We start from the raw sequence: 12,443 nt of genomic DNA on the forward strand, positions 1-12,443 counted from the left end.
CGGTGACGCTTAGACAGTCAAAGAGTATATCGTTTCGACAAGTTGTTCCTATTCTACTGTTTCTCGGGAGAGTAGACGGAAGAATCATGAGGGACAAATTTGCATTCAGCGTAAGTATCTCGGAAATATTGGATTCTGCTTTTATTTTAGGAAGCAAGCACGACATCGATACCGGCCGATCGATCGCTTCTGAGAAGTTCGTGCAGAAACTGTTCCGCGAGCTATTGATAACACCGCGGCTCGATAATTAATTATAAAGGTTAATTATAAGGCGTGCGTATTCTTAAGATGATAAAGTGTCACAGGGTTTGCACCGTGTGTTTAGGTCTGCTGCGACGTTTATTGTGAGAATAAATTATCCAGTAGGTCAATTTTGTTGAGAAAACTATTCTTATCGTGAAATCGAATTTTTTAACACCCGACAATTTAAAGTTTCTGAAATTTATCTTGCAGTTTTTTATTAGTAAGCGTTCGAAACTCTTTTCCTTCAACGATTAAGATGATAATTGTAGGAAGAAAAAAGAAAGTTACTAATTTACATAAATGTATGTAGCTATGGTCTAACCTAAAATTGAAATAAAAAAAATAAAAAATATGACTGTTCGTTGTATATATCTGCTTCTTGATTTTTAGCGAAAATTTGAGGAAACTTACATTTATTTAAAATTTAATGAAATTTAGCGAAAATTTAAAAAAGCGTATGTTTGGTTAAAATTTATCGAAAATTTAAGGGTTATATTAACCTAACTTGATATTTCCTATCCTCCACAGTTTCGTGGAAAACGTGAAAAGCAATCACATTTTTTTCGATTTTTCGATTTCGAGCAGCTATCCACTTTTCTCGAGGACTGTTAATTACCGATAGTCAAACGGTTAATGCGAATTGGATTAAGCATAATAATGCAAAATGTCAGGATCCCGATAAAACACAAATTAAACATTTTGGTCGTGACAGTATGAGTTACTCGTCTCGACGTGACGCGTTGTTCTCCGTTATGTGTAGAGGTAAAAGCCAATAATTAAACTTGATATCGGGAGCATTGTGTAAATGTATTTATTCGGGTACATATCACGCAATTTCCGATAACTAATAATTCGACGTGTACATATTTAAAATTTTAACCTCTTCCGTTACACCATTTATATTTGCAAAACGATCGTGCCCGTAGGAGGTGCAATTTAATTTTCCTCTTTATTTTCCTAACGAGTCGAGAGTGATGTTCTGTCAGAACAAACAAACAGGTAAACCATTGGAAATATAAACTATTCTGTACAAATAAACACGTGATTTTTCTTTTCACAAAATTCATACGATTGTGGAATTGTAATATTTTTAACTTTAAAATAATGTCGATGAAAAATTGAGGATTGGTTATATTTGACGTTTCAGCAAGAATTCCGTTCGTTGTTTTAAAACGAAATTGCTCAACTGAAGAAAATATTGCATGCGGAAAAATGAATGAAGTGTATTTTCAGCGCAGCCATTCATCAAAATTACTCTTATCGGTTATTATTATCTCATGATGGGATTAATTATTACACAACTCGATTCTGAATGAAGCTACCTGTAGTATTAATAGCTATTTCACGATTATTACCACCTATAGTCGTAATATATTGCGTTAATTACTGTAACACAATTCTGAAAATATTCACTGCCGCCTTTAATATCGTAATTCATTATTAATTTTAGCTATTAAAATATCGCTTACATTCATAACCAAATGTTAATCCTTGAATCTCAAAGTTTATTAACACTATCATAGAAAAAGTTACGTTTGAAAATTTTTCTCATTGCTATTATTATTCTAAATATTCTAGAACTGCCAATTTAACCCTTTGCGGTCGTATTTAACTCACTGAACGAACACTGATAATAAAATGCAAGATTATAAATACATTTTTTTTTATTCAATTTTTCATATGTTTAACACAATAATTGCTTCAATTTTATATAAAAATTATATTTCACATATCTCCATGGTGTGGTACAATTGCTTTGATGGCTGAGAGCAGACATACCACCGCAAAGCATTTAAACTAATTGCTAAAATTAAATTAACTATAAGTTACCGATAAAACGGATTGGCATTTATGGTCAACTGCTACCATTATTATCATACATATTACCTCCCATTAATCGTCATAGTTCAATTCAAAATGTGTCAACTCGGTGATGTGATTTACAGTCAGGGGTGCCGGACATGCACGAGACCCTGTCCAGTTTTTCGGAACAGTTCAGGGACGGTCCGACGAAGCCGGAAATAAAGCCGGAAACGGCTAAGGAAACGGAGAGGACGGATGAACCCAAGTGCGGCTGGTTCTGGTTCAGGCCACGGTACCTGCAGCGATTTCGAACCGCGAAATGGGCGCTTTTCTGGTTATGCTGGACAGGTGCAATACAAGGTAGGCAATTTAAATTTGAAGTCGAGACAGGGAACCCATTTATTTTCCCATTAATCCCGAACGTGAGAGATTAGATGGGTTACGTTCGGAACGAGTGTACCAGAGTGTTTTCAAAGCATGCACTAGAGTGTGGAATTTAAAAAAAAAGAAAAAATTCATTTTAAAGACAATTTTTGTCATTCTTAGCCGAAAATTCATTAGTCGAAAAAGTTTAAGGCTACCAAAAAATAAACATTTTGAGATTGCTCTTTATCAGAGAACTATTGAACGAGTATGTCATTATTTTATTATCTTAGATACAAAATAATTATTTTCAAAATTATTTCTTGAGATAAAATGTTATTCCTCCATTGTGTTATTCTATATATCTAATATTTCAAATTTATTTCTGCGATACATTATTTATATATTACATAAATAATGTTACACACAGCCTTACTCAGAGTAACCTCACGTAAAGAAACCGAATAATACCTAATCCCTTAGAGAACTCGCGCTTCATAATTACTCGAACGCGTGAAACACACCGAGCAATAACCCCGTGCGTGTTCATAAGCGAACACATCAAAATCGCCTCTGAAATCCACGTAAAACCTCGTCGTTTGTAAATGCGACACAATTGGCAACGTAACACCAGCAACCATCGAAACAACACGTCGTATCGCCTGCGGGCGAGAACAAATTTGCGTTGATTTTTCGGCATAATCCAACACCGTACACACACACTAAATCCATAACACACGCGTGTATACAACACGCTTCCTAGCTGATTGACTTGATATCACCGTTTGGCGTTACTAATAGCCGTGCATTCGAATGCAATTTCGAAGCTTTCACGGTGGTTCGAAGGGGTTGTGCAAGAGGGGAGGCGAAGGGGAGGGTTGACGGTGACTGACGATAAGCGGAAATCGAGTTTTCCGGGCTGGTGGCAGGAGGTTGACGCGCGATGCAGGGAGGAGGAGGAGGACGAAGAGGAGGAACGTCGACGAAAGGAGACGGCGATCGAGACGAAAAGAGGGATGGAGGGGCGAGAGAAAGAGAGAGAGAGTGTGTGTGGACGATAGCGGGACGAAGGTCGTCGAGGAGACGCTTGGGCAAAGGATAGAGGGACGTGTGTAAGAGAGAGAGAGAGAGAGTGCGTGGACGATAGCGGGACGAAGGTCGTCGAGGAGACGCTTGGGCAAAGGATAGAGGGACGTGTGTGGAGGGTCTGGAAGAGGAAGAAAAGGGCGAACATGGGAGCGGTGCACAGGGTACTTAGTTCAAATAAGTTTGTTCGTCCCCCTTACTTTGCCGCGCGCGACCGCGACAAAAGAAATCGTCCTGTGGAGGTTCGTGCCTTCAACGCGGTCAATGGGATTGAACAAATTGCTGGACAATGGATCCGGCAATCGTCTGTTATAAGTCGAGAATAAGTTCGCCGTGACTAAGTAAGTACGCAATGCGTGTACGTGCCTAATGCTTGCGTGTTCTCGCTTACCGTGCGATCCTGGTGTGCCTTGTATGTATGTGTATACGTATGTATATACGTGCTAGTAGAGCTAGAAAGAGAGACAAAAGGGGAGAAAGGGTGAAGGAGAGAGGAGAATTAGCCAGCAGCTGGAGAAACAAATTGTCCACGCCGCACGATCAGCGCGTCGGTTTTAATTAAAATTCTCCTATTAACGTTACAATGGGAAACGAAGGTGGTTCATTTTCCGGGTAGACAGACGCCGGATACGCCGACACTCGAGCTGCCTTCTTTCAGCCCGCAGCGACACCGCCATGCCACCATCGCCTGCGAGCTTGCTAATTCGATGGATATTGGCTAACTACCGTGGGAGGGATACGTGAATTGTGTTTAATTGTTCGAGGTGCAATTTTTATTTCTTGGATGGATTTGTCGGTTTTTCGAGGGAAATTCATGTTAAGGTAGGATACTTTTCTTTGGAACAGCAGTGAGTCGTGTTTGGGGCGAATGTGAGGAGAACATTGATTCAGCAGAAATTGACTATTCGGTATGGTAAGAATATATAGGTACGTTCATAAGGGTAGTTTGACAATGCGAAAATTCAAAAAAATTTCAAACTTTGTAGAAATTTAGTTTAGAGAAGTTTGAAACTTTGCAGAAGTGAGGCTAATAACGAAACCAATTTTTGTTTCGGCAATAAAACGATCCTAGGGATGAAATCACCCCTATGTAAAGTTTTAATATAAGTTCTCATATTATCGGGAATACTTGCAAAACCGTACAAGAGCAAAATTTAACAGAGCAATGAATTTTTTATAAGAAAGTATTAAACTTTATTTGTCCTAGACCTACTAATTAGCAAGATATTTGCTGACTTCCGTACACCTGTCAATTATTAAATTTAGTACAAATAAAGCTTAATACTTTCTCACGAAAAATTCACTGTTCTATCATCTCGCGGCTCTTCTTTTTCCCCTAAAATATTCAACCATTCGTGCGAACAAATATATTTCCACCGAAAGAGAATATACCGAGAACCGTCGAGAAAAACCATAGGGCAGAAATCTCGAATACAGGCCGCCTATATCCGAGCGAATTTCCCAGGGAAAATTCGTTTTTGCGATTGTCAGAGATGGTTGAACGCTTTTGTCAGTCGATACTGCACGGCCGAGCTTCGGTTTGTAATTCGACGGCTGTTTGTACCTTCCAACGAATGATCGAACCAACCAACGTACGAGGCTGTTTGATTCAGAGGCGATTAGCGTGTATATTCGTGAGAAAGAAGTGTTTAATAGATTTACGGTTCGAGAGAGCGATTTCTTCGAGGGTGAACGGATATATACAGGTCAGAGCAAAAGAGGGGAGACGTAATTCAATTAGTTTACCCTTTCTGATTCATTTACACGCGGCACGAGGATTTGCTTTGAAGGATCAAATCCAATATGTACACATATATGTATTTACAAATGTACGTGTATCCTGGATCAACGTTGTTCACATTTCAGAATGGGAGCAGAGAATCGAGATATTATTAGGATGCTCCAGTATTCCCACCAAACCAACGCTTCTTTCTCGACGTTTAATTCAGTCAGAATCGATGGAAGTCGAGATACTATCGGTTGTACTTCTTCGAGTACGATTGAAAATATCGCGAGTATTGAATAATGGAAGATTTAACGACGGACTTTCGTCAGTCAATCCATTCACTGACCTTATTTCTTCCTTTGACGTAATTATAGCAAAAATTTCGGCTATTTTAAAGACGTAAAGAGTTCAATAAGTTCCTTTCTTAACGATAAATCCGGAGCTTTGTATGAAAGAGGCATAACGTAACTTTCACATAAATGGGAAACTGTCATAAATAATTATAGAAAACACATAGTTTGAAGTAAAATCTAACTTTGTAATACTGTTCACTGTCAGATTAAAAAACGTGTTAGCTACTCATTTACTCTTTGAGGTACGTATATTCTTCCGCCAATTAATCAGCTCCACGCGATCATTAACCCTTTGACACACAAAGACGTCTGGGATCGTCATATTTTATTATGTCACTGTAAACATTGACGTCACTGGGACCATTTTTTTTTAAATAATTTTCAACGCATCAAATTCAATTTTATTTATATGTCAAAGGGTTAACCAGGTATTTCACCTGGTATTTACTCCAATAAACCACCCTAAACTGTCTACAACTACAATCAGAAGTTCCACATAAAACGCAAACCTTTGAAACGACACACACACAACAACAAAATGACATTGTTTGCTTTCAGGAATGGTGGTAAATGGTTTCGTGAACGTGGTCATCACCACGATAGAAAGGAGATTCGGCTTAAGGTCCTCGCAGACTGGTCTAATAGCGGGCGGATACGACATAGCCAGTTTCCTTATCCTCGTCCCAGTGAGCTATCTCGGTGGACGCTCGAAAGCATCGAAACCAAGGTACATAAGTACATACATACATACATACGTACGTGTGGAAATACGGTTTACATATACACGTATGCTCCTGTACAAGCCATTGTCCTGCCTATTAATATTAATGCCGATATCGGTTTACCCCGACAGTTTTCATAAATATTAATCCTAACGTCAGCCGGGCCGACAGTGTCCACGTTAATCTCCATTTCGTTCCTTCGCTTCGACACTTTCGGGCCTCTCCCTTGCTACCCTGTCTGGTTTCGATCCTTAATCGATAATCGATACCACTTGGAAAGAGCGAAACGCGCGAGAGAGTAATCTTGAGGTGGAACTTTGAGGCATGGATATTTATAGATCATGGAACGTCTCTAAACAGGAAGAAATATCGTCTCGTTTCGGTGTGATTTTTTTCATCATTTATCGTATACTTGTTTGTCTATTCTTGTTACAGATACATAGGCGTGGGGGTTTTAGTTTTAGGCTTAGGAAGTCTGCTCTTCGCATCTCCTCATTACATTGCTGGACCGTACAGAGGTGGCCAGCAGTCGGAGAACATATGCCAAAGGGTGACGAACACGTCGTCGCGATCAGTGAGTAATTTTGTGGAAGTGTTCATTCGTTTAACGCGTTGGTGATTGGTAGACTGCGGATTTTTATGCAAATTTATATTTTTGAGATATTTCGTAAAAAAGGTAGAACTTGGGTAGAAAATTATTTCACCAACCAGGTATAATAAAAAATTAAAAAATTTCCTAAAAATGACTTTTTATTCCGGTTATAATCCGGTAATTATTAATCTACAATATCACGACTTCCATTTCTGCATAATATACAATCTTTTAGAAAATTGATTCGACAAAAATTGAAGTACCAATAATAGAATTTTTATTCGTTACTCCTCACCTAACCTACTTCTGTAAAAAAACCTGTCAATTTTTAAAATAGCTTAACCTAAAAGCTCCGCCACTTCGTTAAATTCTCCTAACATCCAACGTATCGACCTAAATTACATTAACTGAAGTTTTAAGTTCCCTGCTCGTTTCTTTCTAATTCCAACTTGAAATTCATGTTTGCTAATTAAATTACCCTCAATTCGCTTATATATTTTCCACCCCGTTCAGCTATCCTGTAATGGGTCTGTTGGCCAAGTGGACCAGGAACCATACAGCGGGTTGTACTTAGCTATCTTTCTCATGGCTCAACTTCTGCACGGTGCGGGCTCCGCTCCTTTTTATACGCTTGGTGTTACGTTCATAGACGAAAACGTATCGAAAAAGATGTCATCTGTGTACGTAGGTAAGAAACGAAAGTCTGTCTACCATTATCTTTCCTCTTATTAACAACTGCTAACACGTATAAATGGCTGACAGAAACCAGGTGTCCCAACTTTGTCGGTATAAGAAAAAAATACAGTTCTAAAGACACTATTTCACTTTTAATTACGATTGAAACAGAACGATAAATGGAAAAAATTTCTAGCAAAATGATTTCTCTCAAGAATTTACGAAGATGCTTTTAATAAGCGCGTACTCCTTTCTTTTCTGTTTAGGAATTTTCTACACGATGGCAATTATAGGACCTGCGTTAGGCTACGTGGTCGGAGGCGAATTGTTGAAGTTGTATACAGATTTTATCACCGTGGATCCGTCAGAGTGAGTTTGACTACCAATTTCTACACTTACATTAATACTACACACAGCATGTTTCTAAAAATACACATACTCTGACAACGACTTCACCAGAGTTTCACAAACTCTTGCACCGAAAAGAAAAAAAAGAAAAAGAAAATCTCGGTAAAAAGTTTAAACGCTTGGGACACATCGAAATTGCTCGAAAGAGGCGGGATTCGAAGAAAGAATTACGATAGGCGAACAATGGGTGGAAAGTTGTCGGCGTTCATTATGCGTTTCACGCGGCTAAAGGGGTTCATAGTCGTTGAATGCCGATGGGGAATGACACGTAATGGGTGCACCATCGGAATTTGTCGCCTCTCGTGTCGCCACGCGTTAAACGCGTTTCCCGCTTTTTTTCCCCTCCACGGTTCTATCAGTGGGTGGGCCGCTGCGTTTACCAGCGCGTCACAGCAACTTTATTAAATTATCGCTATTTGCCCCGATCTGTCCGGCGATACACGAATGTGCTTGCGCACGCAGTCCACGCGTATGTAGGTACGTGCTATTCTACTTCAAACACGCGAGAATTACGGCCGTAGTCAGCAATTGTTTTCAAATGCAGAATCTGTTGATAGTCTCTCTCGCGTGTGTGTAAGAGGAAGTTTCGGAGGAAACAGTGTGCGAATAGATTTGACACATATTGATTCTCGTTGAAGTAGGGTAAATCTGGGAATGATGGATCACTTTTTTAAAAGATAGAATTTCGTCTGTAATTAATTGAATGAAAAGCAGAGGGTTTTGCTCGTGATGTAGTATATTAAATGAACTTACAGTACTAATGTTCATAACACAGAAATTATAATACTTTTTCCAAAAATAAGTATGAAGAAAATTAGAACCAAAACGCACAAAAAACGCTTCGAATTCGTATACTGTGCAGTGAAACTTGATAAAACATGTGTCCGTTGATAAAATAAAACGGTAAATGTTTAAGAAAGACTGATCCTTAATTATTAGAATCGTATCAAATGAAACGTCGAAGTATCCTTTCCATAAGGACATGATTTACACCTGAAAGCCTCAATAATAGTAACAGTTATGCCCCGGACCGTGAAAGCTTTAAATCAAGCTTGTTCAACCCGCGGCCCACAGGGCTCGTTCCGCCCTCGAGGGCTAGTAAAATGCCCCGCGGGCCTCATGCTGCCCATAGGGCTAGAAACGCACAAGATCGTCAACTTTTAACACTATTATGCGATTTTTAACGATATTTTTCATAACTCGATACGCCATAATAAAAAAAATAAAGGAAGTTTGCGGCACAAAACGATTCCTCTCCGCTTAACGTGGCCCAGGCAAGCCAAAAATGTTCGGACACCCACGTCTTAAATCTTCGATAGAAAAAAGGGGATCGTGAAAATGGAATTTTTCACGGCTGGTTAGGATCTTATTCTAAACGATGCACGAATAACGCCTGTAGTGAGATCGAGTTAAGAAACGGGTATGATGTCGGTGTACATGGGCTATCGGATTTTTATCATCTATTTTTGCCGTTTCACGGCCTTGAAAGGACGCTTGTGCGCGTCGTTACGATGATGAAACGTTGTTAGACGCGTTTGCAACGCTTAATTACCGGGCTTCTTGTACCCCGGCACGATAATGAGGATACCGATTCCTATGCTCTTCTTTTTCGTCTTTGCGCGTCATGCTACTAATTAATCTGTTTCTGCCGGTTTATTGGTTTTCACGGGAGAGACGGAGTTTTCAACGGTGTAGCTTGGAAGTGAGGAAAATTTCACGTTTTTCTTTTTTCTTTTTGTAGAAACTGTTCTACTTCGTTGATGCAATAAATTTTGTATAGCGACAATTTATAATATTTATTTTGTGTTTTCGAAACGACAGGAATACTCGTAGATAAAAATTCCGATTGGTAGTTAATGTTAACTATTGATAAAAATTAAACTTAAGGTAGAATTATCTAATTCAAATTTTAAATGTTCAACCGTTTGTCTTATCATTTCTTTTCTAAAAAAGCTACATTGTTTATATTTGGCAATACTGAATTTCATAAATTAGAATTAAAATTGATCTTTGTAAAGCTGTGTTTACACTATGTAACGCAACAGAATTATAGAACAAACTGTTTTGCAGCCTTGTGCGACATATTTTTACAATTTATTACAAGATTATACCTTTTGGTATTATAGTACCAAGTCTGTGACAAGTTTGTATAACATTTTACATCTCATTGTTAATAATGGCATATCTTTCTTATAACCTCATCGCACTGGTTCAAGCCGACAAACAACCCATCTTAAAAAAACGTTTTATAACTTCCTTTAATCTTTACCGACACTCGACAGATAACAAACTTAAAAAAAAAAAAAAAACTAAAAATAATTAAATCATTAACCATCAAACCTAAGATCTCCCTAAGATGTCCCTTTTCATTTAAAAACCATCTTCAAGAATATCCAAAATACCGATAAAGAAGATCAAGAAGATCAATTTTTCCAAAGTCTAACTTAATCGCAGAACAAACTCAAGCATAACGGACCCTTCGATTTCTCCCAGTTCGAAGCAACAGTCGCGCAAAAATCTTAGCGCAGATCTGTCTTCAGGCAGCCTCCGCTACCCTATTGAAAATATCTCAAAGGGCCATTAGAGCGTATAATGGGTCGCGATTAATAGTGCATATAATCCCGTGGACGCAGCGTATTTACACACGCAAACGTACACACTGACACACATACACAGCCCGTGGGGAAAATGTCAAGCGGTGAACCACTGTTTCACGATGACGCCGATGTTACCCTTCAAAACTGTCACTTCATCCCCCGATACTTAGAACACAATCAAGTTCCATTTGTCTACTCGACTCCCCGCGGAGTTTCCCCAGCCCTTTCGTTGAGTCACTCCTCCTCGCCGCCGATGCACATGAGAATCGAATTAATCGTCGCTCGCTAGGCTTCTCGCTGTTTTTCTCGCTTTGCGCTTCCTTTTCCCTCCCTTCCGCGATGCCGACGTGTAAGTTGCCGGCTGTGCAAAGGATTTCCGAGCTTCTGTTCGATCGAATATCTCAAGGTGCGTTCTGACTAAACCAACGAATGTTCTTTTGTCGACTAAACAAACGAATGGACGGAGAATCTTTGGAAATGGGGAGCGAACGAGGTTTTGTTCCTTTCGTCTAAACGCACCCTTACTTTTTTTAAACAGCCAATTAGGAGTATCTGCGTGAAGAAGTCGGCGAAAATTATTTCACTTGTTTCAGTGGAGTCAGATACACTTAGAAACGGCGAAACGTAATTATTCGGTGGAATTTCGCGTGAAAACTCACGGGAGAATAAAAAATTCAGAAATAAGCCGGTTTATATGCGTGATTTATTTTGTCGTGAAATTTTCATATTGAAACTCTCTACTTTCAATTTTTCAATAATTTTATCATAATATCACAGAAACGTTAGGTTGCAGACAGATGTTTCTCAGAGAAAATTAAAGTCTGTTGAATAGAAAATTAAAGAAAATTATCGATTACATTTTAATAATAATAGATAAAAAACACAAATAAACTTTTTACGTGTAAAACAAGTTTCACGCCTATCCAATATTTTTCTCCGTTCTTCGTTGCAGTAACATATTTAGCATTTCAAGCATTGAAGAGTAATCATTTTCCCGCAAATTTCCATTTTCCCCGATTAATAAATCAGGCCCAGGCTGTCCCCTTTAAAACCGGAGGATCCGAGAAATTATTATGGTAACAGCCTACATCAGAGAAGACAAAAGAGAGGAAAAAAAGAAGAAGGAAGAAGCAGGAACGAGGAAGGAGCGAGAAGTGGTTCGAGGAGGACTGAAATTAAAAGTCGAAAGGCTCTCCCTTCACATTTCACGGTTAACTGCGCCTCACAGTTGCGGAGAATCCGAATGGACATCGGTAAATTTAGAATCCTCGCAAGTTTTTTCTAAAAGTTTATTTGAAAGGCACTCCTCGAAATGAATCGATGTTTCCTAGTGTAAACACGGAAATGGCCGCGGGAGTTTTTTGCGGAATTTTAAGGGCGCACAGGTTCGGACTGAAAGGACGCGTCTAACTTATTCCGTGTCGCCGTCAGAAAGTACGCAAACGTTATTAAAAGACAGAGTGAAATGATTTGGAAACACAAATATGTCGATGGAAAAAGAAACTTTGGGAAATGTACGGCTTTTTCCCCCGGAAGTAAATCGTTTACTTTATCAAAGGTAACTCGTACATTAGTAACGCAATATCGTTCGTTGATAATTTTTTTTTTTTTTAGGAAAAAGAAAGTAATTTTATGACGATAAGAAATTTTTCCGTATTATTAATTTTTAACACTTCGAAATTTTCGTCTATTTTGTTAAATGTATTTTGTTAAATACTGCAATTTTATAGTCGCTGAAGTTACTTTCAATGGCAAATGGAATTTATGACAATTCTTGTTAAAATTCTAGAACCGTCTGCCAATTTACACCAATATTGAATCTGCTACTGACTCTTCCTAGATTTAAAATTAATTCTGCAGAGATCGTTTCGACTG

The 12,443-nt window shown here is 38.6% G+C and overlaps 1 protein-coding gene across 1 annotated transcript in view; it reads left to right on the forward strand.

Moving 5' to 3' along the window:
* The first annotated feature begins 2,195 nt into the window (after window positions 1-2,195).
* Window positions 2,196-12,443, forward strand: part of LOC108572394 (solute carrier organic anion transporter family member 4A1) — a 19,908-nt gene continuing 9,660 nt past the window's right edge. Inside the window, exons 1-5 of the mRNA XM_017934629.1 lie at window positions 2,196-2,406; window positions 6,133-6,301; window positions 6,732-6,870; window positions 7,402-7,576; window positions 7,830-7,932. Of these exons, the coding sequence (XP_017790118.1) occupies window positions 2,205-2,406; window positions 6,133-6,301; window positions 6,732-6,870; window positions 7,402-7,576; window positions 7,830-7,932 (788 nt within the window). The 5' untranslated portion in view covers window positions 2,196-2,204. The remainder of the gene's footprint in view (window positions 2,407-6,132; window positions 6,302-6,731; window positions 6,871-7,401; window positions 7,577-7,829; window positions 7,933-12,443) is intronic.

Source organism: Habropoda laboriosa, unplaced genomic scaffold (assembly GCF_001263275.1).
Source record: "Habropoda laboriosa isolate 0110345459 unplaced genomic scaffold, ASM126327v1 scaffold65, whole genome shotgun sequence".
NCBI classification, from domain to species: Eukaryota; Metazoa; Arthropoda; class Insecta; order Hymenoptera; family Apidae; genus Habropoda; species Habropoda laboriosa.